The 27,379-nt window shown below is 52.2% G+C and overlaps 7 protein-coding genes across 8 annotated transcripts; 1 reads left to right on the top strand and 6 right to left on the bottom strand.

The window, feature by feature from the left end:
* Positions 1-79: 79 nt before the first annotated feature.
* Positions 80-2,707, bottom strand: LOC131209927 (alpha-tocopherol transfer protein-like). Its single transcript, XM_058203088.1, has 3 exons — positions 1,904-2,707; positions 500-955; positions 80-402 (listed from the first exon to the last, which is right to left on the bottom strand). Exons 1-3 carry the CDS (start codon positions 2,337-2,339, stop codon positions 362-364), a joined length of 933 nt encoding a protein of 310 aa, XP_058059071.1. The 5' UTR covers positions 2,340-2,707; the 3' UTR covers positions 80-361.
* A 2,375-nt stretch (positions 2,708-5,082) lies between these two features.
* Positions 5,083-6,347, top strand: LOC131209895 (retinaldehyde-binding protein 1-like). The gene is made up of 3 exons (XM_058203048.1): positions 5,083-5,385; positions 5,458-5,919; positions 5,996-6,347. The coding sequence occupies exons 1-3, from the start codon at positions 5,167-5,169 to the stop codon at positions 6,170-6,172; spliced, it is 858 nt and encodes a 285-aa protein (XP_058059031.1). The 5' UTR covers positions 5,083-5,166; the 3' UTR covers positions 6,173-6,347.
* Positions 6,348-6,977: 630 nt separating this feature from the next.
* On the bottom strand, positions 6,978-8,393 carry LOC131209063 (clavesin-1-like). The gene is made up of 3 exons (XM_058202039.1): positions 8,112-8,393; positions 7,580-8,041; positions 6,978-7,512 (listed from the first exon to the last, which is right to left on the bottom strand). The coding sequence occupies exons 1-3, from the start codon at positions 8,328-8,330 to the stop codon at positions 7,336-7,338; spliced, it is 858 nt and encodes a 285-aa protein (XP_058058022.1). The 5' UTR covers positions 8,331-8,393; the 3' UTR covers positions 6,978-7,335.
* Positions 8,394-10,037: 1,644 nt separating this feature from the next.
* LOC131209452 (clavesin-1-like) lies at positions 10,038-11,860 on the bottom strand. The gene is made up of 3 exons (XM_058202528.1): positions 11,563-11,860; positions 10,764-11,225; positions 10,038-10,694 (listed from the first exon to the last, which is right to left on the bottom strand). Exons 1-3 carry the CDS (start codon positions 11,791-11,793, stop codon positions 10,509-10,511), a joined length of 879 nt encoding a protein of 292 aa, XP_058058511.1. The 5' UTR covers positions 11,794-11,860; the 3' UTR covers positions 10,038-10,508.
* Positions 11,861-12,867: 1,007 nt separating this feature from the next.
* Positions 12,868-16,654, bottom strand: LOC131208475 (clavesin-1-like). The gene is made up of 4 exons (XM_058201241.1): positions 16,268-16,654; positions 13,892-14,353; positions 13,231-13,620; positions 12,868-13,009 (listed from the first exon to the last, which is right to left on the bottom strand). Exons 1-3 carry the CDS (start codon positions 16,490-16,492, stop codon positions 13,438-13,440), a joined length of 870 nt encoding a protein of 289 aa, XP_058057224.1. The 5' UTR covers positions 16,493-16,654; the 3' UTR covers positions 12,868-13,009; positions 13,231-13,437.
* Positions 16,655-20,031: 3,377 nt separating this feature from the next.
* LOC131210902 (uncharacterized) lies at positions 20,032-21,098 on the bottom strand. 2 transcript variants are annotated; one of them, XM_058204218.1, is made up of 5 exons: positions 21,002-21,098; positions 20,661-20,919; positions 20,464-20,597; positions 20,249-20,396; positions 20,032-20,173 (listed from the first exon to the last, which is right to left on the bottom strand). In XM_058204218.1, exons 1-5 carry the CDS (start codon positions 21,093-21,095, stop codon positions 20,032-20,034), a joined length of 777 nt encoding a protein of 258 aa, XP_058060201.1. In that variant the 5' UTR covers positions 21,096-21,098. The 2 variants fall into 2 exon arrangements, with proteins under 2 accessions (XP_058060201.1, XP_058060200.1); XM_058204217.1 differs by having other exon boundaries at positions 20,032-20,396.
* A 1,626-nt stretch (positions 21,099-22,724) lies between these two features.
* On the bottom strand, positions 22,725-25,256 carry LOC131210607 (uncharacterized). Its single transcript, XM_058203881.1, has 4 exons — positions 25,062-25,256; positions 23,437-23,722; positions 23,241-23,371; positions 22,725-23,160 (listed from the first exon to the last, which is right to left on the bottom strand). The coding sequence occupies exons 1-4, from the start codon at positions 25,168-25,170 to the stop codon at positions 22,856-22,858; spliced, it is 831 nt and encodes a 276-aa protein (XP_058059864.1). The 5' UTR covers positions 25,171-25,256; the 3' UTR covers positions 22,725-22,855.
* Between the last annotated feature and the right edge of the window lie 2,123 nt (positions 25,257-27,379).

Here is a 27,379-nt window from a genome sequence, read left to right as displayed (position 1 = left end):
TCTTCGTTCCACTCGGTGTACGTGAACAACTTACGAGACGAACCAATAAGACGCCGTTGGCAGTTACTGTCGAAATCGATTTATTTTTCAGCTTCGATCCACGCGTACCGGCGTGTACTTAGCTATTTAGCATCCTAAGGTTAGGCACACGAAGCTGAGGCCACGGCGCTCCAAGGGCGCGGCGGACCATCATCGTGCACGTGTTTCCGTGCAAGACGCAGGGAAAACACAAACACTCGTAGACTCGCGCGAGTCGCGAGTCAGCTCGCGCAGGACGCGGCGTAGATCACAGACGGACACAGAGCACAGCGGGAGGGGAGAGAGAGAGAGAGAGAGAGAGGGGGAGAGGGAGAGAGTTGGCTCAGTTGGCATTGCTCTCCTCGTACCCGTAGGCATCCAAGGCTGTGAAGAAAAAGAAACAGAGGGAGAGAGAGAGAGAGACTCTTAATGACTGGGGCCACCGTGGCAAATGTCCGACGGGACCGCCACCGGCGCTTACCTTCGTAGTGCTTATCGTAGAGCTGCATGAAGTCACCGAGTAGCTGACCTTCGCACTCGGGCGCATCAAGCGTCCCGCCGTACGCCGGCGGCAGACACTTCGGGCTGATGCACTTGGTCAGCGAGCTGAAGTCGCGGTTGTGGAAGAACATCTTGTCCCGCAGCTCCTTCGAGATGAACGGCTTGAAGATCGTGAACAGCACATTGAACAGCATCGAGTTGTTCACGATGTGGATACTTTTCAGTTGCAGCGGGCAGCACTTTTGGATCCACTGCAGGCTGACCATCGCGTGCTTCGGTGACGCTTGCGCTACGTGCGACATCGACAGTCCGTCGAAGTCGAAAATGATCCGGATACCGTTCAGCTGCACCAGCGGATCCATCAGCGAGGCTTCGATGTTGATCCGGAACAGAGCCACCACGTCGGTCATGGAGATCGTCGAGGTATTCCATTTACCTGCCGGAGTTTGACGGAACGAAGCGAATGGTCACTGGGTGAGCTCATATGCTGCCACCGACCGAAGGTTACGGTCACGGATGAGAAAGGAAACCCCAAATAGGAAATGTTTTTTTTTTCTTCGGAATCTGGTAATGAATGTTGCGCGAAGGTCGTCCGGAACTCGCATCGCTGATGGCGCCCGGCTAGTTCTGTAATTTTATGCGCCATCGTTATTATTCATCGATTCAAGCCGGGACCTGTTTGCCGGACACACGATAGCGGCAATTGATCTACTTCTCTGCCGATGATTGTAATAATTAAAAGTCACAGGAAAAATTTCCACCACCATCTGACGCAGCTTCTGGGAACCGGAGCAGATTCCCAGACAAATTTGCAAGCCGGTGGTGAAACGATCCGCACTCCGCCAGACATTGCGCCACGATCGCTAACGCTAGCCCGTTCTCCTCTTGAGCTATCCGGCACAACAATTACCGGGCCCAATTACCGGTCTCACTCGAGAGGTGTTGTTTTGTTCGGACGATTGTGAAACGCCGAACGAAACAATCGCGGGCTGAGCAATAACTGGTCGGTGCAGACTGCACTGCCCACTGACGTTCACATGTCATCCGTCGCCGTCGGGCACCATAATTCCCGTAGAGTTGGGCCGTAATGATATAGGTACACTGCTGGGGTGACACCACACCACAGTGAAGCAACGCGTAAACCCTTCGCGATCCGATTACAGCCCACCGGGCCCAGGCCGATTTCGAAACGTAACTGAACCGAGTTCAAGGATTGAGTTGTTTGTTTCCTCGTTCTACTCAACCCCTTTTAAATCGCACAACGGAATAAAGATTATCACTTCGACCGACGAAAACAGGTTTTGGTTCAGAGCGCCGCGAAAACGGAGATCGGCTAGTTATTGCGTCGATCTTTGGCGGAAGTCTACCGGCAGCCATTACTTACGTCCAAGCTGCGTCACGCAGATACCACATCCGTCGTCGTCCCGTTGGGGGAGAAACGTGACCATTCCGGTGGTGTAGATGTGCCGGATATGCGACGGTTTGATGCGCCCCTCGTAGTATTCTCGGCCGTAGTTCCGCTTCATCGTGTACGTGTGCCGGATGCAGTCGAACGCCTTCGTCACATCGTACGCCAGCGGGCGCAGGAACTTTAGCAGGAACTTCTCGTCCTCCAGCGGGACGTTCAGCTTCCGTTCACCGCGCAACAGCTCCCGGAGCTGCTCGAGCGCTTCCACCTTTCGCCGCGGTGTCTCGTTGATGTTCTGTTCGGCTTTACGGACCCACCGCTCGTCCGTGTAGTCGTCATCCTCCAGATACACGATGTAGCCTCGGCCCAGATCGATGTACGGGTAGTTTTTTTCGTTATACTTGATCGACATTGTGGATTTGCTTTTCACTTGCCACGCGTTTCACCGTTCACGCACCGTTGTTGCGCAAGCACGCCGAAGGACGACCACTCTCTACCACGCGGGGAGGAGATGTGAAGGAAAAGTAGTCACTCCGCACACAATTCCGATCACCGGGTTCACTGGGCACTGTGCACTTTTAATCTCACTGTGGCCCAAGCGGTTCAGAGTGAGATTTGGGGATTTTATTTTTCAAAACAAACGATTACAGACGCACACACAAATACACACGGAGGTGTCTACCCGGTCACGGTCACGCACGCTCCCAGCACGCACACTCGAGGCGGTTGCGCAACGGTTCGGTTGTCAGTCGGCTCTTCACGATCGCGCGACGCTCAGTTCCGTGCCGTGGTCCAGCACCGAATACGATCGCCTGGGACGGGCGGCTTCGCTTTATAGACTTCGTGACGATCGTGCTGTGCGGTGGCTGCGGTCCGGTGACGATCATCACCACCCCTCTCTGTAGTCGCCTCGATGCTTGTGGTGACCTTTCGCCGGCGTGCTTCGGGAGCGGTTTTCGGCTTTCCGACCAAACCGGAGCGCACTTTTATTTGTTTATATCCGAAGCGATTTGCAAGGGGGGGAGGGGGTACCCACTGCGCCACCCGCGGACAAGGCTACGCAAGTCGAAAGACTGTCCGGCGGCGGCGTAGGCGACGAACCTGTTGGTTGCGGTGGCGGCGAACGCCCAAAAGCGAACAACCTTTGGCCCCGGCTTGAAGTATCAATAAACTTCGATGGATTGGGGGTTTGGTTTGTTGCTTTTTTCCTGTCCCATTGCCGGGGACTGGTTCCACTTGTTCGGCGAGCGAGACGACGTGTGCGAAATTCCACCACCAACCTTCGATCTTGATCGAGATCGGGCGTTAGACGCGAAAGACGTTGGAGTGGCCCCGAATTTTCGATAGCCCCGATAGCCGTTCGTATACCGGTTTGGGTGGCTTGGGATCGACAGTCACGCGATGGTTGCCTGATCGCGCGGGACTTGTTGCTGGATTGTTAGTCATCGATTGTACGCTAGAACGGTCGTTTGGATCTTCGGTTGGTCTTCGCGATGGCAAAAATATGCGCATTCACCCAGGTCTCTATGAGTGCGCATGGGATGCCACCACGAGAAGTTTCTCTGGCTACCTTTACACGACCTCTACACGATTCACTAAAATATGGACGCTCCCTGTGGATCTTCATCGTCCCCGCGCTCACCAGTCGCGACTGACGTAACAATCATCATCACCGTGAATTTGCAGAATCATATTTCATCCACGCGAGCCGGAAACGAACAATGTAGCGCCCATTATTAATCCTAGCTTCTGCCAATCGACCAGCGGCCGGACATTAGGTTTGTGGGGCGCCCGACGGAGGGAACTGCTACTTTCGCGGCGCGTTTTGAAGAGCGGTGCGGAGTGGAGAGTGCGAGGTGGCACGTTTTGTCGAGATAATTATCCAGCGAGCAACGATCAATTTTGTGATCACGTTTTGTCGCTAACTCATTCAGGGAGAACTACTTATACGTTTTACGTCGGATGAACGGTTGTCCTTTCATTTTAGCGCCAGAACAGAAGATAATCAGCAAATGAGGAATACTTCTCATTCAATTCTTATCATCCTTGTAACTTAATAAGATGCTTGGATTTTAAATACAGGGTGAGAAAATTAGAGTGCACTTTTCCATTTGGCTATAAATAAAAAACGGCGATTCGATTGAATCTGGTCCTATTTCGACAATGGCAACTTGAACTTGGATCTTGAGGTCCTCAATTGAGGTTCACTTCAACAAAATGTACTTTTGACGAATAAGTTGACGATCTACGACTTTGAAAAAAAATTCCCATATTTCGCAATTTTCTGCAACCAAAATTGTATTTTATACATAAATGTAAAGAATCAACCTTTCAAATAATAGTTCAAGCATCGAAAAATATTCATCCGTTTTTCATTTGTAACCAAATGAAAACCTCACCTTACCCTGTATAAAAGAAGAGTTTCGTATAGAAATGTTATGAATTCAAAGTCGTTGTGAATCCAACCGTTATGAATAAGAATTTTCGTGAATATATTTGATCTTTTCTGGTTTTCCTTGCGAATGTTGACATGGAATCAAACGTTGCAGAAGATCGACTGCTTTCAAATTTCCATACAATAGGAGGTATTAGAGGCCCACAGCTCGGAGACCACAGGATTTTAAGCAGAAAATTCATTCATTCACCACAAGAGCATCGTTCTATAGATTTCCCTCTTAAAATCATAAAATCATTGTGCAGTTTAAGAAGGACATAATCTTACCTGTATATAAATAGATCCAAACCGTAGCTGGGAATCGCTAGCTGTTGCGTAACGATTCACTTCCAAGCGGTGCAATGGGCTTCAAGCGCATCCACCACCACCCCCAGTAACGGCTGGCCCCAGACCAAAGGTTACTTTCTTTTACGGTTAGGTCCGAAAATTGGACACTCATGCCCAGCAGCGGACAATTTGATCAAAACATTTATTACATAAGCCCCGGCTCCGCTTCGAGTGTGACCGATGTGATAAGAGTCTGTATGTCCGAACGACCCCCGCCCGAGACGCCCCGGGAACCGTGTCCTAATCAGGACCCAGGTCCAACTGCAGTGTGTGCATCGTATCGTTAATCCCGCGCGTGATAAGATTTCTGATCCCATTGTAGAGAGTACTTAAATCGGACCGATTGGCCGGTGACTTTTACTTGCCAATTTGCAGTCTGCGCCGACTCCGTGTCTACGGTTGTGTGGTTGACTTTGGTTCTTTCTCCCGACGTCGCTAGTTCCAACAATCCGATCCGATGGCCGGACCGTTCGATATCGACCAGTCGCCTCCGAGCGCCGAGCTGCTGGAAGTGGCCCGCCAGGAGCTACGCGAAACCCCTGAGGTCCGTGCGGCGGCGACCGAGGAGCTGCGCAAACTGCTCAAAGCAAGCAACCTGAACTTCCCGGACGACGACGAGTTCCTGTTGATCTATCTTCGCCCGACCAAGTTCTACCCGGAGAGCGCCCTGAAGTTGGTGAGTTGAGGTGCTGAAGTTGTGCGCGGAAATGGAGTGCTGACGGTTTTCTGTTCCCCCGCCGGTGTGAAGATGCAAAACGTGGCCGAGTTCAACAAAACGTACCATGACCTGCTACACAATCTGATGCCGGCCGATGCGAAGGCGGTCTTTGTCGATCATGGACTGATTAACATCTTCACCAACCGCGACCAGAAGGGCCGCCGCATGATGGTGGTCCACATGGGTGAGCTGTGGAACACGAAGGCGGTGAAGGAAGATCAGATCTTCCAGGCCCTGTACACCATCCAGAAGCTGGCCGTGCTCGAGCCGGCCACTCAGATCAACGGTGTGGTGGTGATCTACGACTTCAAGGGTATGGGAATGGGTCACGTGTCGGCCATGTCGACCAGCGGAGCCAAGCGATTGCTGACCTTCATCCAGGAGGCCTGCCCGCTGCGCATGAAGGCGGTGCATTTCGTGAACGAACCGATGATCTTCAACATGGTCTGGAAGCTGTTCAAGCCGTTCGTCAAGGAGAAGCTGAACAAGCGCGTAAGTTCCGCTTCTTCAGGGTGGCATCCGAGCTCGCTCCTAATTTGCTGTGACTTTTACTCGCCTCCCCCCGTAGATGTTCTTCCACGGCGAGAAGATGGCCAAGCTGCACGAGCACATCGAACCGGCATACCTTCCGGCCAACTACGCCGGTACCCTTCCGGCGCTCGACTACAGCGGCAAGGACTGGTATCCGACGGCCGAGAAACACATCGACTTTATCAAGAAGTGGAACAGCTGCGGATTCAAGTAAAGCACCGACTCACCATAACCCTGTTGCCCCTCTTCGGCCTCATTTTACCATCACCGTTGGAATTAAAAAGCTAAACCCAAGCCAAAAACAATCGGTTTGCGTTTTCTTCGGGTTATCGATGAGCTCGGTAACTTCTATCGTTGGTAACCTTTGCTCCGGAGGGGTTCGATAAGATTAGGGTGGGTGTAGCGCAAAGCAAGCAAGATTGCTGGGGGAGTTGATGAGTGATAATCTTGGCGCTGCTGAAACGCTTTGTCGATAAATGTGGTCAACATCCCAATTTTAGACTACGCGTTGGGTGGCAAAGGGTGACAAGAAACAAAAATTTGTTTAAAATACACCTCCTGGCTGAGGATCCATTTCTTCCCGCGGAGGTACCAAGGACCTTTACCTTCCGACTACCTCGACTACCGGTAGTTGCATCAAACCCATTTTCTTTCCATCTGATTTTAATTTTTGGCATGACCCAGCAGTCCTGTAGCTCCATAAAAACAGAATATGGCCGATGGGGATCGCTTATCAGGAACCAGTTTGGTATCAAGCGCCAGTTGGTCTGAGGTCTTCACTGTACGTTGCTGGGCCAAGCAACCCGTTTCAGAGAACTGAATCGTTTTTTTCTTGCGAATTTTACGACTTCTTCCGTGTACCTTTTCCAAGGACTTTGGACGCCTTTCCCTCAGAGTTCCTCTACCTTTATTGCTAAGCAATTGTAAATAGTATGCTTTAGGGCCCTTTAAATTACCCATAGCGTCAGCAGCTTCATAACATTAAGAGAATAGAGAAGAGCCACGAACTTGTCGTCGTTGCTTACAATAAATGTGTTTCCTCTTTATTGTCATTGGACCATACTTAACAAACGTAGAACGCTCTTCTTATGAACAGCATAATAATCGACGGTTTTCTTTACAAACTGATCGCGACCTGAACTGACCCTGAGGCAACGCGAAGGAAAACGAAAGTGATGGAAAGGTCCCCGAAGGCCTAGGTTATAACGACGGCAAGTCCCAGCGAGTTGTTGTGATAAGCAACTGACGTCCGACGCTTCGTTGATAAAGACTCAGAGCGCACAAAGGAGTGATTTTAAAACATTCCCTCCCGCTCTCTCTCTCTCTCAGAAACCCCCTTTTTGTCTCTCTTCGATGTTTCCTTCGAGTCCGTCGGGTCTACTTGAATCCGCACGAGTTCCACTTCTTGATGAAATCGAGATTATTCTCGGCCACCGGGTACCAATCCTTACCGCTGTAGTCGAGTGCCGGAAGCGTTCCACCGTAGTTCGAGGGCAGAAACTCTTTGTGGATGTGATCGTGCAACTTGGTCAGTTTGTCTCCGTGGAAGAACATCTAAAACGCAGAAAGGGGTCCTGGTGATCGGGCTACGAACTTTCGCTTTTCCCCTTGCAGCACCTACCCGTTTGTTCAGCTTCTCCTTGACGAACGGTTTGAACAGTTTCCATGCGATGTTGAAGATCATCGGCTGGTTGATGAAATGGATTCCCTTCACGCGCAGGGGGCTCGCTTCCTGGATGAACGTTAGGAGCCGGTTGGCGCCCCCGGCGGACATCGAGGTGACGTGTCGCATGCCCATCCCTTTGAAGTCGTAGATCACCACCACACCGTTGATCTGCGTGGCCGGCTCGAGCATGGCCAGCTTGTGGATCGTGTAGAGCACACGGAAGATCTGCTCCTCCGAGACGACTTTCGGGTCCCACGGTTCACCCATGTTGACCACCATCATCCTGCGGCCTTTCTGGTCCCGGTTGGTCAGAACGTTGACGAGGTTGTGCTCGATAAAAACGTTCTGCACATCAGCTGGCATCAGATTGAACAGCGTTTCTTTGTACGTCTTGTTGAACTCGGCAATACGGCGCATCTGGTGGCGTTGGACGACACTTGCTTAGCAACCATCCCACCATCAAGGGTTGTGGTCCCCGAGGACTTACCAGCTTCAGGGCGCTCTCCGGGTAGAACTTGGTCGGGCGCAGGAAGATAACCAGAAACTCCTCGTCGTCCGGAAAGTTGAGATCGGTGGCGGCGGCCAACAGCTTGCGCAGCTCCTCGACGGCTGCGGCCCGCACTTCCGGCGTTTCGCGCAACTCGACCCGGGCCACCTCGAGCAGCTCGGCGCTCGGTGGCTGCGTTTCCAGCTCAAACTTTGCCATTGCCAGCGGGGGGTTAGATCTCTTGTTCCGGTCACGGCTTCGGGGTCCGATCGCAGTGGCGCGCACTCGTGCACTGGGGACATTCCTCGCGAGGCACCCGGTTCGAAGATTTAATAATCGAGCCAACACATTTGACTGCCCGGTCGGCCGTTATCAGTGCGCCACCGAATGGGTCCATTTTAAAGTTGTTTATGTGCGCGTCCTCCGTGCACTGATACCCCCGGTGGTGTTCCGATCCGTGGCGTTTCCGATTCGATTAGCCGTCGGGGATGCGACTCAAACGTTCCCGTGTGCCCCCTTGGCAGCCATCGGGAGATAAAGCATGTCCGATGGCCAGCGACCGGCGCCCGACCTGGATTCCCACATGTAATCCCGCAAACACCGGATCGTCGGGGGCCATCAGTGCTCGGTAGAAGTGGACAGCTTCTAGCGATTGATAAACGCTCGTCGGTTCAATCGGTGCGCGGGGCTCTTATCAGCAGTCGACGCACAGGTCGTTGAATCGCATCAGGAAGTGACTTTATTTTGGGTGCTTTTCAGGAAGATGCCTTACGGGGAAGGGTAAGGGACGCTGCCGGGTTGGACTTTGGAAGCCATCCCGTGACGCCGCAGGAAGGGAGAAGTACAGACGTTTGCCGATGATGCCGCTGATACGGAGAGATGTGTTGATTCAGTCACTTGAGCGGCCGACCTGAAGCTTCGCTGTGACGTCGGGATGCGCTCGACGTCGATGTTCCGTTGGGTGGCTGCCACAGTGTATCTCACGTAATGTCACTTTGCAGCAAGTACAACGGAGACGCTTGACAGTATTTGCGTTTGTTGATTTTGTTTTCCACCGAGCGCGAGTTAATGGCTCGGGAGGCAAACAGTGCCATCGATTACTTGACGCTGTACCAAAACAAAGAGCTCACGTTCGATGCCCGTCGCAGGACGTTACATAAACGCTAACCGGCGAAAGGCAGGGTTTGAATTCGTTCCCAACGGTCAGCATCGTCTACGGTGTTAGATTGTAGCATACTTTTAGGCGCACAAATAGTGATTCAAATTTTGACTTTTCTTTTACAAATACATTTGCATTATTCGTAACTAAAATATTACATCGAACGAGTGAATTAAGGATGTTGGGTTTTTCTTAAAAGAGTGCGTTAATATTGAGCCGCGCTAAAAACAATTTAAATTATTTTCCCGATTTAAATGCCTATGCGCGTTGGATAGTATACCTACTTAAATTACCAGCGCCACATGCCTTTGAAACATTTCACAATCGAATTTCAACATTTTCGTTACACAATACACATTAACCTACACAACTACAAGTTGAGCCCCATGTTTGAGTAAACGGGAAAAGGTTCATTGGTTGACTTAGTAAGGAATAGTAAATAATCCGTTTCGTGTTGTTTAAATGTTGATAGCTCCTGACGGAAATCAATAGCACAATGGTCATTAAGTAATTTATAAATAATCATTTCAGAGCTACCACCTCAAGCCTGAACCTTGAGGGCAAATCCCCTCCCGCTGGTGATAATTAGCCTGTCGGAATTTTCAAACTAAACCGCCCCCTAATCCCCTCATCAGCTTATCGGAACCCACCCGAATCTGAGACTCACGTTTGTTCAATCAAAATCAATTTAATGTAAGCTTTCGCCATAAACTTGTGTCATATCAGGAAAAGTTCAACGTACAGCGTCTGTTACTGTTACTGGTCCTTTGCTTGTTTATTGGAGCGCTCTTATCCCTAAATCCATTACGTCGAAGCAGTGACCCATGCGCTTGCGTCACTCTCTAATTACTAATCGGGTTTCCCGTGTTGGCAGCATTATTCCGTTTCCGGGTGGCGTAGTTTCGTTTTGGTTTCCCTGTTCTTTGTTCAACTTGTCCAAGATCGTCCTTCAACCGGTGGGTGCAAAGATTGCACGCGTCGCACCGCAGCGGCTGCTTATCTGAACTGAACCTCTGCGCCAGCCACCAGAACCAGGTTTGTCGCGCAATGGCTTATCACTCATCGAATCGATGAGGTTCCTAATCACCCGGACGCCCACACGACGGCAATCGAACTTCGCCCCCGCCGTAGAGCGTGCGGTGGGTGACGTGTGCATCCTTAACTCTAGTTGCTTGCCGCTCGTAAGTAGTCGTTGGCCTCTCTTCTCTGCAAAGTCGGTTGGGCAGGTGCAGGATCACTCATGGACCGGCCGCAAAGCCGTAGCTGTTCCAGTGGTGCACGTGCTCGGTGTACTTCTCGATACAGGGATACCAGTCACGCGAACCGTAGTCCAGTGCGGGCCGAGTTCCACCATAGTTCTTGGGCAGATCGGCCGGGTCAATGTGCTTGTGGAGTTTCTTCATTTCGTTCCCGTGGAAGTACAGCTAACAGGGAGAAAAAAAGGAGCCATGCTAGAGCCTCGACAGCTTTGAGTCGCGACCACGCGCACTTACCCGCTTCTTGAGCTTATCACCGATGAAGGGTTTGAACAGGGTCCAAACCATGTTGAAGATGTACGGTTGCTTCAGGATGTGGAATTCCTTCATGCGCAGTGGGACCGCCTCCTGTAGAAACGTGAGCAGCAGCTTCGAGAAGGACGGTGACAGCCCACGGACCTGCTTGAGTGACAGACCTTCAAAGTCCATCAGGATCACCACGCCGTTGATCTGGGTGGCGGGCTCGAGCTGCGCCACCAGGTGTACCAGGTAGAACATCCGGAACAGCTTGTCGGTCGACACGGCCTTCGGGTCCCAGACGGCACCACAGTTCACGATCAGTATCCGGCGCCCCTTCTGGTCCCGATTGGTCAACACATTCACGATCCGGTGATCGATGAAGGAGAGCTTCTCGTCTTCGGGCGACAGGTTGTGCATCAGCGGGTAGTAGCTCTTCTTGAACTCGGCAATCCGTCGCATCTTGGGGTGGACAGGAGAGAAAGCGAACCGTTAGAGACGCTCCTCGAGGGACCCGGCCAATCATACGATCGATAAGACACCCGCCAACACGGTCGGCCCTTATCGTCCTCCAGCAAAGCAAAGCGTCCCTCCGCCGGGCAGCTTATCGCGGGGCGAACCTCGCACCTTCCCGGTCAGGCAATTTAAAGTGCTCAGGGCAGGGCATGCTCGAAAAAGAGCCGAACAGCAGAAAAAAAATCCGCCAAATCTGATTAGTCCGCACGGCGATCGGGTTACCGCGGGGCGACCCGCTCGGAACCGCCAAGCCAAGGCGGGCCGGCAACTTCCACTTACTCACCATTTTGAGGGCACTTTCCGGATAGAAATGGCACGGCCGCAGGAAGATCAGCAGAAACTCATCGTCGTCGGCGTAATGCAGATCGGTTGTGTCCTGGAGCATCGCCCGTAACCGCCGGATCGCTTCCTCGCGCACCAGCGGCGTTTCGCGGAGCTCCCGACGGGACACCTCGAGCAGCTCCTGGCTCGGTAGCTCCGTCACGATGTCGAACGGTGGCTGCGCTACCTTCATTTTGTCGTGGCTTCTGTTCTGTTCGCAAAACTCCGAACCAAACTCACGCGCCCGAAAGGTGTAGAAGAAAACCTGGAACCGCTGCTCCGTAGCCCGGTCCAAGCTAGACTGACGCACTCGGCCCGTTGGCTCATCGATTACAACAAATCGCGACCGCAAAAAAATCGTGCCCAAAAAATGGCCACACACGGAAAGGTGTAATCGCCAACGGAGGCAGTTCTGCTTCTTCCCGAGAAGGGGCTCCTCAGGCGGTGGCTTCCTTCGGGCGGCCACTATCAGCTGCCCATTCGCTGCGTATGTATGCGTGCGTGGTGCGTCTAGGCGCTAAGGTGCTTTCGGCCACGATATGTCCAGCCGGTCCAAGCGGTCACCGAGATCGAGGTGCAATTGTGCAGACCCGTGCGCTCTTTCGCGGACTCTGTTTTTTTTTACGGTTCGTTGGGTCTGAATCAGCTGATGACGCGTGGCTGTTTGCGTGCGATGTTCGGGCTGCCGTCGCTGAAACGGTCGGAAATTGTCCCAAGACGCGGTCCCCGCTTATCAGTGGAACCACAACAAGACGACAAACCCCTTTTTGTTTTTGTTTCCGACGAGATTTACCGCGATTTGCCGCTCATTGACGTCACGCGCAGTCGTCAGATGTTGTAATCAGGATTAAAACTAAGCGCGCGTTTTTCTCTTTTTGGGTGGGACCTATGAAACGATTGGGTCAGTCCAAAAATTGTGTCTGCGATGAGCAATAAATCTAAGCTCTTTCAGATTGTCCTTCCAATTGGACTTTTCTCTAACTATTGCGTTACCCGGACAGCCTTTGCTTATCACCGTTTGAGATTAATTTGTTGTGTTGTGTTTTGTTTTTCTTTCGTAATTTATTGCACTATTTATGTAGCAAAACACCGAACGCACCGTCCCACATCACTTCCGTGTTTTGCCTTTCTTTAACTAGATTGTGTCCCGTTCCCGTCCCGGCCATTTGAGGCAAACCCTTAATAACCGCGCAAAATGCAACCCTATAACCCCCCGGGGACTAATCGAAGACGGTGGTGAAACCGCACCGTTGGTACTTCTCGATGTGACCGATCTGGGCCGCCACGGCCGGGTACCAGTCGAGGCCGGTGTAGTCGAGGGCCGGCAGGGTCCCGCCGTAGTCCGCTGGGAGCCAGTCCGGGTGGACGTACTGCTGGAACTTGGCCAAGTCGTTGCCATGGAAGAAGATCTGCAAACGTCAGGCGAAACAAAAAAAACGGAATCAGTGGCGGGCAATGATCCGTCGGTAGTAATCAGTAAAGCAGATCAGTGATCTTTGGCAGTGGATTGGTAGGGATAACGGCACTCCTGGTTACTATCAGCCAGCAGCATCACATGCAGCATGCAACGGATCGGATCGGGGATCGAGGTGAACAAGCATGCAGACAGACAAACAAACACCAAACTTACCCCTTTCTCGTCCAGCCTAACTGCTGGAAGTTCGAAGTCGATCGCGAATCCGGACGCGATTCTTTAAGATTCTGTTGCCTATTTTGAACTAGTTTGATCTCCTCGGTACTCTCTTTAGCTAGCTACGCGTACGTGATCCTCCGTGATCGGAAATGCCCTAAACCTAATAGCATCCTGCAGCATCCTTAACCTAAACAGCCGGAGAGCTCACTGGGGCAGAAAGCCGAACGTGTTCCACTGGTTGATGTGATCGAGGTAGTTGTACACGCAAGGGTACCACTCCTTGCCGCCGTAGCTGAGCGGTGGCCGATCGCCCCCGTAATTGGCCGGCAGATCGCACCGATCGATGTGCTTGTGCAGCCGGCGCATGTCCATCCCATGGAAGTAGATCTAGAGAGGCGGTACAATGACGCGCGGATGAAACACAGAACGCAAAACGCAATCGCCATCGCGCGGAACACGTGGCCGTCGGCTGGCTGGACTATGGTCGACGTAAGAAAACTTTGGAACGCAAATTCGGAAACGGTCGTCCCCGAAGTGGAACAAACCGAAAATAATGCCCGTCTGTTTACCAACAAACGGAGCGCGGCGATAACGGCCGTCGGAGGTTAAGGTCGTCGATCGACGACGAGGACGACGGACGGACGGCTGCTATACTTACGCGGCTCTTCAGCTTCTCGCGGATGAATGGTTTGAACAGGGTCCAAACCATGTTGAAGATGTACGGCTGCTTGAGGATGTGGACCTCCTTCAGGCGCAACGGCATCGCATCCTGGATGAACATTATCAGGCGCTTGCAGAAGGCCGGCGACATCGCTTTGACCTGCTTCAGTGACAGCCCGTCAAAGTCCAGCACGACGACGACACCGTTAATCTGCGTCGCCGGTTCCAGCTGGGCCACGAGGTGGATCAGGAAGAACAGGCGGAACATCTGCTCCGAGCTGACCGCCTTCGGGTCCCAGGCGGCCCCACAGTTGACCAGCAGCACCCGCCGCCCCTTCTGGTCCCGGTTGGTCAGCACGTTCACCACGTTGTGGTTGACGAAGGCGAGCTTTTCCTCTTCCGGTTTCAGTGCGTGCAGCAGCGGGTGGTTCGCCTTCTTGAACTCGGCAATCCGTCGCATCTGGTGGGGAGATAAAAGAGGGCCCTTTCAGCTGGTAGGTAAACGCGGGCTGTTTTCGATCAAATTCCGTTCGGCCACGCGGCTTATCAAGCGGGGTCGCGGTGATGGATCGCCAATCTCAAGGATGGAAGGCAACCCGTGGAAGACGGTTATCGGTTATCGACGGTGCTACCGACGGTGCCGGAATAGTGACGTCACGCGATCAAAGTTCAAGTATCGGGTGTTTCGCCGTCTCTCACCGGGCCCCCCTTGCCCGGGCATCTTGGGTCTGTTATCGTTCGGGCGTTCGAGAGGAGAAAAAACATTCGCTCCACCACCAGGTGTTCCATTGGTGACAGAGCGGCCACAGTGACAGAGAATCACGTTCAGCACATGGTTTTATTATCAAGCAAAAAGTTCACAGCATTTGGAAGCGATGGAAAAAATCAAGTATCAAGTGCAGCGATGGAATTTTCATTTTTGGAAGGTTTAAAAGCAAAGGACATTTATGGACGAATGTTGAAAGTCTATAAGAACTCTTCGCCTTCTATAAGTACAGTAGAAAGAGGGGTTGCTGAATTTAAACCGTAGTCAAGCTTTCAAGAGGATCCGCTTCAAGGACGTCCAAAAACAATAACAACACCATAGAAATTGTAGAACAAATGCAAAACTGTATTGGAAATTTGACGGGTGACTGAAAGATATTTAAAGCATTGACCTAGGTCTAGGCATCGCATTAGGCAGTGGAAGCAATATTTTGACTGAAGCATTGGGCTTCAAAAAGCTGTGTGCGAAATGGGTTCCACAATCGCTAACGATGTTACAAAAACGCATTCGAATGCAACTTTCTCAGCAATATTTAGAGAGTTTTTGAAAGGATGACGTGGATTTTGTGCGTCGACTCATCATTATGAATGAGACTTGGGTCTATCACCATGATCCTGAGTCAAAATATGAAGCTAAAGATGACGAGTTCATAACAGCTTTGGAAGTGTATTTTGCAGCTCTTCCCCAATCTCATTTGAGGGATGGAATACGTAAATTGGAATCTCGTTGGAACAAGTGTATAGCTGTTCAGGGAGACCATTACTGAATAATGAAGTGTATTTCATACCATAGAATTCTGTTTTTCTTATCGAAACGCAATCCTTATTGAACAGTCTGGTATTTCGAACTGGGCCGCTTCCAGTAGTGCCAATTCAAGTGGCGTTGGCGATTCCCGGACATGTCCTTCACTCCACCCATTAGAAACACATCGCCACGGATATTTTCTGTCTAAGAAGTACATTCCTTTTAATGTCCACGTGTTGAGAAGCTGCCCAAAACATGATTGAAGCGTCATAATACCTTTATCCTTTCCCCGGAATACTGTCCATGCTCATCGACAGCATCCCCGAAATAAACCTTCCAAAGTCTCGGGTATCCAATACTTAGGTCAACTAAATGACCTTTTTTTTGGTCACCAATTTGCGTTCGTCACTATTTTGGCAAACAGTTCACGGTATGCCTGAGAAGCAGGAAGTGCACTGTGGCCATCGTGTGACTAATCTAATCAGCACACCTTCAGCGAGGTTTAAGATACTCGAGGCCCCCTTTTTGTGGGTGTCGTCCGAACATCTAATTTCCATGCCCCCGGGCTCGAGGTTCGTAATTGATTAACCTGTGTGACCGGTTAATTACACTTCCGTGACGTCACGTGTATGAAGAAGTTGTACGCGGATCAAAGTCCGCCCCGTCATTAGCGGCCACCGGTGCGTTCGTCGTGCAAACAAAAACCACCAACAATCACGACGACGTTACGGACAAAGGTACACGTTCCGTGGCGCGTCACCGAGACGCATTGTTCGCGGCTGGCGACGGAAGAACAATCCCTTGACTCATCCTTCCTGCGGCCGACGTAATTCCGGAGTCTTTTGTCGCACGCACGTTACTCACCATTTTCAGTGCACTTTCGGCGTAGAAGTGACACGGCCGAAGAAAGATCAGCAGGAAGTCTTCCTCGTCGCTGAAGTGCATATCTTTGGTGGTCTTCAGCAGGTGGCGCAACTCCTCGACGGCCGCCGCCCGCACTTCGGGCGTTTCGCGCAGCTCCAGCCGTGCCACCTCCAGCAACTCTTCGCACGGTGGGTCCACCTCAATGTCGAACGGTTTGAGAGCCATTTTGGCGGGCGCCTCGTAATTAGCTTTGGGTAATTAGCGCACAACTAAAACACGGGTGGAGCGGGAGGACCCCTTCACACACTTGACGCGCACACTTGAGGGGGAAAGCTTGAGCCGCCTTAGACGTCGTCCTCCGACCGTCCAGTCGCTAGAACGATCGATCAGCTACTGATGATCGGGGGACAATCGCCCGCGTTAGTCTTGTTACATAAAGAACGGTCGACGACGACGACGGTCCGATCGGCTGTGAAGGACCCACTAGGGCAGCCCCCCTACCCACCATCGGACCCCTCTCGCTGCCCAGCTTCGCGGCCGCTTTTATCAAACGCCACTCGAAACGTGACGTGCCCGGGTCACCCGTGCTCTTTTCTCTCGCCTCGTCTTCTTCTTTCGCGCTTCCGTTTCGCAAACCCTTCCCGTGGGGTAAGTGGCAAAACATAAACAGCCCCCCTCCCCTTCACCCCCTCGGCAACAACAAAATAACCCCCCTGGGTTCGTCTTGGCGCGAACTCGATCGCGCCAACCTGAGCTACAACCCTTTGTGGCATCGACGGAGACTGAGACGCTTCGCGTTATCACTTTCTTCTGCTTTGGGCAGACCGTGATGATGGGATGACTACCCTCACCCACTTCATCAGCAGCCCATCTCACTGACTCGCTGATAAGCCCCAAATGGGGCGGGGGGGATTATTATCGCATACAGCCTCACAGCCTTAATAGTAAGACACGGGATTGGGTCCTTTTTGTTTGTTGTTGCCCGCCACAACCCATTTGGTTTGGGCCCCGGTCACCCGGAGGGTTTCGCTTTCGGTTCGACCATGACCTACACGCGACCGGGCTCCGGCATACCGCGGACTCGGCAAAGGACACACGATCGGGGCTTGACGTGAAATCTACGACGCTACGACGCACGAAGACGACGATTGACAGGCGACCCGATCGGTGGCGCATGCGTCATTCGCTTTCTCCCCGGGAAGAGGGCGAATAAAGAAGGCGATCCGAAAAGGGTCTGCCCCTAGGTTGAAGTCGGCGCCGTAAGTGGATCCCGTACGTCGTGCAGTGCGCGTCAGGCGTGGCGCAAAGTTCAGAAAGGTTCACTCGAGGCGCGAACTGGAGCGAGTTGAAGTGTTTTGCGATCGATCGCCAATCGCGGGGCACGACGACAGCGCGTCGCTAGGTCATCAACAATGAAGCTGCTGGCGGCTGCTGGTGCACTGGCTTCATTGTTGTGGTAAGATTAGATTACGGAGCGCCTCCGGTGACGAACAACCTACGGGGGTCCTTTATGTTTGTTTGTTTTGTGGACCGTCTGAAGTAGGAACACATATTTGAGTAGTTGCTCCAGGAGTGCCTCTCTCTCTGTTATCTCGGCAGTGTATTATTTTGCATAATAAAATGACGTTTTAAGCCTGCAATTTCTATTTTAAAAATATCGACGTGAAGTTATGATTACGAATTGCTTGAATGAGCACCACATTCCACATAATTTGCTGAACTTGATACACTTTTGTTTTCTGACTGCCAGGTCTAAAAGTAAAACATCGATTTCTTTTGTAATGGAATCACATTTTTATTTCATTCTATAGATTGCGAAAAAATCCATTTTATTCAAAGCCTGTTCAAAGTGCTCCCATCTCTCTGTTAATTCATGGATGCCAAAAGAATGGTTCGTCTTTAAAAGCAAACTAATTAGTCATCCAATTTCGACTTCCTCGTCGAAATCGAAGAGCTGCTTAACCAATGCGTGTCTCATCGAGCATAGTTCAAATTGATCATTTGTTGTCGGTAGCGATCTGTATTAACTCACTATGTTTCAGGAGCTTATGGTACACCTCACCTTTCTGGTCCCATCATACACACCGCATTGTGTTTTTCGACCGAATCGATCAAGTTTTGCAGTCAAAGCTGATGGTTTTCCTGACGGACTGACCGATGATTTTTTCTTGTCAGGACTCTCAAAATGAATCAACTTTCCATCCCCAATTATGATCTGATTGAGAAATGACTTCACTTCATTAGGCTAAATTGAACTGATCCGCGAGTTGTTTTTGCTTTTGCGTGTCATTTTCATCCAAAAGTTCTTGTAGTGCAGCGTCCTTGAACTTTTTTAGAATCCTCCAACGTTTGAGTTTGTTTGAGTCGTTTAAATCGCCATGTTTAAATATTTTAAACCACTCAAAGTACTGCGATCTTCCAAGAGCATGATCACCGTTAGCTTCAACAAGCATTTGAGCCGATTTTGTAGCAGTTTTCTTCAGCAAGTAGCAGAAAACCATTGATCCCCCAAAACGTAGCTATTATTTTGCTTTCTAAATAGAATATAGGAAATCAAATTCGATGTCGGCTAGAGAAGTAATCTAGAGGTTTGGGACTTAAATAGGTCAATCGCTTCTGCCGTGCTCAGCCGGACTGTTGATGTTGCCGGAATGCCGGAATGTTGATTGATGAAAATGCGGGTCTGTTTTTTTACGGTTGAAACCAAGCTGCTCCAAATTATTCGGTATATTAGCCGATATTGAAGTGTCTACAGCGCTACTCATTTTTTATTGTAAGCGATAAGTGATTTACTTGTCCCATCGAACTTTCTTTATGGACATGCACAACAAGTATTAAGTCTTCATGTTAGCAAGTTATGTCAAGACAGTCTTCCTCTTAACACTTGTATAACATTATGAAAACTATTCGAGCCTTCATCTGAACAACGTCTATTAAGATTATCCATCACCGATTGTAGCTGCCTTCCGGTCATCATCCACCGATCCATCCTGCATCCCCGGCAGACTGCTGCCGCCCACTGCTGTCGTCCTTGTTAGTGACATGCGGGCGCATAGCTCGGTGGACGGTCTAATAGCTTCATCGGAGCCGCCCCGGTGGAGGCGTAGGTCACCGACCGGCCCATATCATAAATTGCCGGCGAGACGATAGACGGCAACATCGACTTTCGGCATCTCGGCTCGATTCATTGAACTGTCCCCCGCCGCCAAAAAAAAGGAGAGAGAAAGACCGTGCGCAGCTAACTCTGGGGGCTGCTCTATCTCCGCCCGAAAAGGGTGGCCCGAAAATTGGCCACCCTAGCGCATTCCGGTGACCCCGGTCCCACGGGGACATGGTTGCACTTTTTGCGTTGTACCAATCGCAACGCCCGGTGGTGAGTGCAGTTCCCGCCCGGGGCACAACCGTTTGCCAGGCCAGGAACCGAAGGCTTTGAACTGCATCAATGCCATTTTGATTGAATCCAATCAAAGCGGGACGAACCCCTTTCTTTCGCTCCGACCCACACCAAGCAAGGAGCTTTCGGAGGGGTGGCGCGGGGTTGAGAGAATTCTGGAGAGAGACAGAGCGAAAGAGAGAGAGCGAGATTGTCATCGGGCAAAACATAACAAACGGCGTCAAGTGTGATAATTGGTGTCGATCGCGATCGAAACGAAGATCGCGCACCACCAACACCAGTGAGCTGAGAGCAAAGCGTGTGTGCGTGTTGGTGACACATTTTTGGTTTGGTTTTATTCGCCTTAAACGTAGCGGGCCGACGGTGGCGGTCAGACGGGAAAGAGCTGGTCGAATGGCGCCAACGCTAGCGCCTCGTTTGCGATGTACTGCAGCCGCCGGATGAGCTGCACCCGGAGGTCCTTCTCCATCAGCTTCATGAACTTGGCGGGCGTGATGGCGGCCGTGGCGCTGCTGCGGTCCGCCCGGTTGGAGCTCCGGGCGTCCGACACCCAATCGTCGTCCTCGGATGCCGCCGGCGCTGCGGACGTCCCGTGGTCGGTGCCGAGATGCTCGCTCAGCACGTAGCTCGCGATCGCCATGTAGTTGATGTCGAGCTGTAGCCATAGATGCGGGGACGAGCTTCCTTCCGGTGTGTAGAGCGAACCGCGGGCCACAAAGTCGATCACAGTGTTGCCTGCGGCAAGGAACAGGATGTTAGACACCGGGCACTGGGTGGATCCACCGCCGCCGAGGGCACTTACGTAGTGAGAAGGTTAGGATGGAGTTTTCCGTCGCCAGGTCGCTCTCCTGACCGACTGCCGACGCGAACATGCCCAGTATTTCCAGGGCCGGCAGCAGGGCCGTCGCGTTGAACTGTAGCCGATCCAGATCGACCCTGCAAGGCGCACCTGACGTCAGATTCCACTGTGCCCGAAGTGATCATGGATTGCGTACGTACCTGACGTCCTGGATGAAGCTGTTCTTCAGCCCCACCAGATAGCGGTTCACGTAGACGGCTTTCGCGCGCATCTCCTTCCGCTGGTAGATGGTCATGTTGGGCAGGTGAAGCGGATCGAACGGGGTGATCCAGTGTTTCGGTGTCAGCTTGCCGCTCGACATAAAGTTCACGAATTGCTGGACGGACGCGGCGACGCACTCGACCAGCTCAGCCTGCGTGCTGCGCCCACAGCCCTGCACCGCTTCCCGGGCTCCTGATCCTGCCGGAATGGAAATGATGGACTGCCATTAACTGCCAACCCCCAGGATCAAGATCGCACGCGCGGACTCCGGAGAACTTACGGTACATTGGCGCGGCAGCCGCACTGTCTAACCGCAGGCCGACGATCGCGGTCACCACCAGCACCAGGGACCAGCTCGGGAACGCTGACGCCATGCTTCGTGGACGGAGATCAAGTGAGAGGTCTTGGCCGGGGAGATCGGAGCGATCGATCGCACTCAGGATTCGCAGCACCACCGCACGCGACGACCGGTCGAGCAGAAATGCGCCCCGAACGCACACGGCCGCGCAGCTAAAATGTTGCGAAAATTACGCCCGAAGGTCCGACCGCCGAGTCCAATTCTCCGAGATCGTCCCGGGCCGCGCTCGCCGTGTCATCGTGCTCTCGTGACGCGTAACTTCACACGACCACGAAGACCGGGAGGACTCGGACTGGGCCGCGGCGACAGCGACAGAACGAAAACAAACGAAACATGCGATCAATTGAAATTCGCGCTGATTTAATTAACCGATCCGAACGGGTGGCGGCGGCGGCGGCGGCGGCGGCGGCGGCGACGGCGGCGGCGGCGGCGGCGGCGGAACCACGGCCGGGGGCACCCATGACGATGCTCCCAATTGGCATGCACTCTGCACACACCGGTCTCGTCGGACCGTGCAACCGATGCAACGAGTGGCGTCGTCAAGGATCGCTCACTCGCCACTTAGTGAGGCGCCAGCTCGCAGATCACCGAAAACATTGATCAAACACTCCAACCGGCGGGCCGCACCAATCTGCTGGGACCGTTGGGCCATTTTTGGCACTGACCGAAGGGGCCGAAGCGACCGAAACCATAAAGGAGAAGACAAAAAAACGAATCTGAATCACAATCAACATTCATTGAGAGAATTCCGCTTCATTGAGCCAAGAAGCTGCCGGCCAACGACTCGAGGGGAAGCGAGGGGGTGGGGGGGGGGGGGCACCCTGGGGCGCGTGCGGCCCCGAACTCTCCCGGGTTGACCCAGGTCAGGGAAGTGCCGTGCCATGCCGTGCACACAAGTGCGTGAGCTTGCACGCCAGCCGATCGATCGCGATCGATCGACTCGATCACGCAAGCTTGCACGCAATGCAACGAAAGAGAGGGCGATACAGTGGCCGCCGGAAGTTGTTGGACGCTCCGGGTGAGGAATTATGGACCGTGGAACTAACAGAGAAATAATTTTTAAATTAAATTTGTTAAATAAATAAATCACAATCCCTTCGGAGAGTCCATAAATCCGTTCCTTTTAAATTGAAAATAATGGTGTACGATTCACGGGGCCATTGGCTGACCTCCAACCGGATCGCGAATAAAATTAAGACGACGAATGTCACATCCAGACCAGGTCGTAGGACCATTTATTGCCCTCAAACCCCTCGTAGCCTTGAACTTAAAAAGGCCAGAAGTCAACACACTCTGAACATTTTCCAATTCAAGATCAGGAAGAGGCTTAGGAAATGCCACGTCCTTCTTCTAAGTCTAAGCATCTTCCATGATGCTTAAACTTTAGAATATGTTATGTATATATGTATATTGTTATATGTCGTATGTTATAAGCATAAAGTTAATAAATACGGCCCAGTCCGTTCTTATATAAAAAAAAAAATCAGGAAGAGGCTTTGAAGGAGTCGGTTAAAAGGTGGACAGAAGTGCAACGTTGCCAATCGCATTAACCACGATCAGTTCTGGAAAAAAAGGATTCTGTTATCTCCGCTCCATTAGCGTGCTAAAAATAGGAGCTTCCGCGAACAAACACACACACCTCCGGTCGGGTTTTCATCGCCTTCGTTTATTATAAAACAAGTTCCACAGCCCTCGACCTCCGCAGTCTCCCTGCCTCCGCCTATGTACAAACAACAAACAGCGCTTATCAAGCGGCCCGGCAGTGCGCCGACCTTCCTAGTACTGCGTGGGAAAGAACCGCTCGAATGGCGCCAGCCGCAGGATTTCGTTGAGCAGATGCTGAAACCGATCCTGCAGGCTGCCCATCAGCTCGCGCTCCACCACCGGCAGGATGTCGCGGCCGCGCACCTGCTCGAACCGGTCGCTGTGCTGGCTGTAGTTTCCGCTCATCGTGAACCACCGGAAGCCGACCGTGTGGTCCCCGATGTGGTGCTCCCACTGGGTCACGTTCACCCGCAGGTACACCCGTTCGTCGTCCTCCACGTTGCTACCCTTGAGCTGCATCCGGAAGGATGAGTTTCCTGCCACCAGAAAAAAAACGAACCGTACGTACGTACATTAAGACCCGCGCGAAAAGGCCCCCACGATCGCTGGGACTCACGAATAGAGTACGTCATCTGCGACCATTCGGCGATCTCGGGGTGGTGCGTGAGGCGCGCATGGTACGACCCGCGGGTGTCGATGGCCGAAATGTGGAACTGAAAGTGGAACTCGAGCCGCGTGATGTCGGTTCTGTTGGAGAAACAAAGCGTAGTAACATGAGGGACTTTGCCGAATCACTGGAGCCGGCCACTTGCCTCACGTCGGTGATATACATGTTCCGGAAACCGGTCGTGTGGCGCTTGGAGAACGTCGTCCGGATGTCCTCATTTTGGACGAGTGTCGCGTCCGGCAGGGCGAACGGATCCAGTGCCGGAACCATCGTCCGGGACCCGGGTCCACTCAGCTCCGAGAGATCCCCGGTGTATAGGTAGCTGATGTAGTACTGGATCGACTTCTCGATGCACCGGTTCAGCGAAGGACTGTTCCGTGGACACCCGTGAATGGCCTGATCCGGCGAAAGATCCGATCCATGGCCTAACCCTGCGAACGCGAAAAAAAAGTCAGAAGTGAAAACTAGAACCTGAACCTGAGGTCGTGGTCACGCTTCCGACTTCGGCAGCGAAGCGTAGGAACCGTTCCAACTGTTCAGTCCCGGTTCCACTTGTCACTCCCGTCCATAGATCACTCCCGGGGTCCGTTTGTTCTGAGGGGCAAAATCGGGATATTTGCACAAAGCGCAACGGAACGCCAGACGCCGCCGAGTGGTTCTGAGTTGCTTTTGGAAAGATCGCCCGGAGCTCAATTAACCGAGCACCTCAATTAACCTTCAGCCACTTCATGCGGGAGCACTCCCGCCACCCCAGACCAGACAAGGGGCCATATTGTAGTCCAGTTTATAATGCAACCAAACCGACGGCGCTCGGCGCCGCTCTAAGTCGAAAGGCCCATTTTCAGCACATGGTCTTTGTTTGCTGGCCGGCCCTCTTCGCAACCAGTTTAGGGACAACGTTTTGCTGCGCAAACAGAATGAAGTGACCACAGAGCAGCGCTTAAAACAATTCGCAGCTCGCTGGCAATTCGACACGCCGTCGTCTCGTTTCGCGTCTTATCGCGGCTTCGTGTCGGAAGCGGCATTCAGTGGGTTCTTCTTGAAGGCGTTGTCGTCGTCGTCGTGCTTATGCTTGTTGACATCTGCGTTAGCGTAAACAAGCAACGCTATGGGCAAGCGCGCACACGCGAGCGGGAGAGAGAGAGAGAGAGAGAGCAAAAATCCGGAACCAGTTATTTATACTTAACTGGAACTGGCGAAAGAAAGCGGACTGCGATTCCCGACAGTACCCAGAACACCTTCTGACAGGGCGCGACACGGATGACACTTCCGTGATGTCCGGCGTCCGGCTGCTGATGATCGTGATGACTGATGACGGCCGTTCGCGCTTTCTTACGGCGCACGCAACGACTCTTGATCCTTCTTCCTCTTTCTCTCTCTCACTCGACAATTCTTTTTTGTCCACTGGCCCTCCCAGCGCCGCTGCCAATTGACGGCCTTCACCCGAGTCAGTTGACCCCCCCCCCCCCCCCCCGGGTGGGGACGGTGGTGAAGATCACGATCACACCGAAGCCCGAAGAGGTGTCGCCGAGACCATAAATCTCCACGTGTTCGACCGCTTCCCGGGGGCTGCTCCCAAGAGGCTGTCGCCCAGGCGGGAAGCGGCAGTTACAGGAAGTAACACCGGAGCCACCAAGGCCAGTGTGGCGAGTGAACTTGTTTAGCGATTAAATTAGCGGGGCCCACGCACCCTGCCGAGCCGGGCTCTTGAACCTCGCTCCCGACGATCGGCCTGGTGGCCGGTTGATGTTGATCGCGAAGATCACTTACGCGTGTATCCTGCAGCACCGGCGACGAACAGGCAGCCCACCCAGACCCGGGCCAGGAGCGTGTGGCCTGCACACCCCGGGGACACTTTTCTCTTTCGGCTCGACTCCATTCGGATGGCACGTTTCGCGGGTGGCTGGCGGAAAGCGCGCGCGCGCCGATAGCAACGGAACTCGAGTGGCCACGGACCACGACCGATCGAGACCGCGCGGGGAAAAGAACTAACACTTGGCCGGCGCGTTCGCGCATGGCTTTGCTACGAGTGAAAGTGACTGCCAGCGAGCGAGCGAGAGAGAGAGAGAGAGAGAGAGAGACAGGGAGCGAGGGCCGGGAAATGGCCAAATGATTGCGAGGAATGGCGAGAATGTTATGCAGTCGAAGACGGGGGCCTCTACAGTCGGACCTCGGCCATCGGCTGGGAACTCGTTTCCGGTGCCTTCCTTGATGGCGTTAGAAGAGTTTCTTGAGTGGCTTGGGTTGGATTGGGTTCGGTTCTAGCTTCAGGGTCGCCTACAAATTGAGAGCCTAATCTGCCTATCTACTTCAATTAAAAATTAATGACCAGCACAATGCAACCCATCCATAGTTGCTTAGAGAGCCATCGAATGGGGTAAGTCATTCGATATTATTTTAATATTTTCCTCTGCGATGTTAACGCTTTAATACCAATGGTTGAAACTACTTATTTAAATAGAATTCTAACCGATAATTTAATCAATATAATTAAGGACGATCGCGAGGTATTGAAATAAATAATTTTATTCTTGACTCTCGGATTGCACGCAACGGTTTCACTGTATCTAACGCCCGCTCTGGACTGTCAGAGGGAGAAAAAGAACCACAGAGAGAGAGAGAAAGGGAAAGAGTCGGCGCGAAGCAAAGACAGAATGGAACGGTGGGAATACTACCGCGAACCGCGGAGTCCAATTAGCCAACCCGGTCGTCCGGACGTGGAAAGACCTTCCCGCGGAAGAGCTACGGCTCTAAGACCGGGCGAAAGGCTGCGTTCCCCGGTCCCCGGACAACAACCCCCCCCGGGGAGGAATTATCAACCGAACGAGTGTGTAGGTGGGAGTGTTTCGTGGCTTTCTTTCCACGTTCCTTTCGCCTCAAGAATGCTCGCACACACACCTAGACTCCGGGGCCGCACGCAAGAAGCATTCCACAGCGCTCCTTCGAACTCCTACTTCGAATTCGGAGTGAGTCAGATGAAGTGGCGACACGCGTCGTCCGTTTGCGCCACTTGGCGCTGATAAGCCACCGCGCGCTCTGAGTCAACGCGTCTGGCGTGTGGTGGCTGGCGGCGGCGGCCGGTGGAAGTAAATTAAAATTGATGTGCAAATTGTTACGAGAATGACCACGGAGGGCGGCCACCCTGCCGAGACACAGCCGATGCATTCGTTTCCCGGTTTCTGGATGCTGCGAGCATTATGCGAAAGGTGACGGACGACACGACGGGCCCATTGTTTAATGCTGAGCCGCGTGGCCGGACAAGGTCAAGAGGTAAAAGGTTTCGTCGAAGGTTAAGCAGGAGTCATACAAAGCATCACACAAAATCGCACAAACGATCAGGCAAGCTGCGCTAATTATAGGATCGCGAAGGATCAGTACGACCGACCAGGCTCATTCATGTTTCATGTTATCACCCACCGTACTGCTGTTATCGCTTCGCACCAGTTGCACTCTTATCACCGAGTGCCGTTCGGGGTAAAGTTTACACAGTGCGAGCTCTAAATTGGCTCATTGGCCAATTAAATAAAGTCATACCGTTCCAAGAAAAGAACTGTGTCGCTAGAAGGTGTTCTGGTTCGAAGCTGCAAGCAGACCTGCGAACTGATAACGTGCTCTGTTCGGGGCACTAGAAGATTGCCGAGAGGCCAATAATAGCTCAACAGTTTGTTTTAGCAATCGATAGAAAAAGAATTGGATCTTCGGATCCTCAAAACTGGTTATGTTTCAAGTACATTACGACTCGCAGTTCTAGACGACGAGAAACGAACGCGAAATCTCAATCCGAACAATTTTGAAAGAATCTAATTGAAAGAGCTTCGATAACTCGCGCATAGATTCAAGTACTGGGGTGTTCAATAAGTTCGGAGCCTCGATAAGATATTTTTTATGGTTTGAAATAAACTTTACTATTCAACCCTGTACTAAATCTCTTTCAGTCATTCGACGATTTTCCAATACGATATCCGTATTTCTACCATTTCAGGTATCATGTCTGTTTTTGGGAGTCTTTGGTGTAGATCGTCAAAATCGTTTCGTAAATTCAGAACCACCCCTTTTTATGTATTATTTGAAGGCGAATAGTCCCAATA

This window comes from Anopheles bellator, chromosome 2, assembly GCF_943735745.2.
Source record: "Anopheles bellator chromosome 2, idAnoBellAS_SP24_06.2, whole genome shotgun sequence".
Classification (NCBI taxonomy): domain Eukaryota; kingdom Metazoa; phylum Arthropoda; class Insecta; order Diptera; family Culicidae; genus Anopheles; species Anopheles bellator.
Note: the sequence above shows the minus strand (reverse complement) of the source record. Positions and strands in the feature narration are given on the sequence as shown.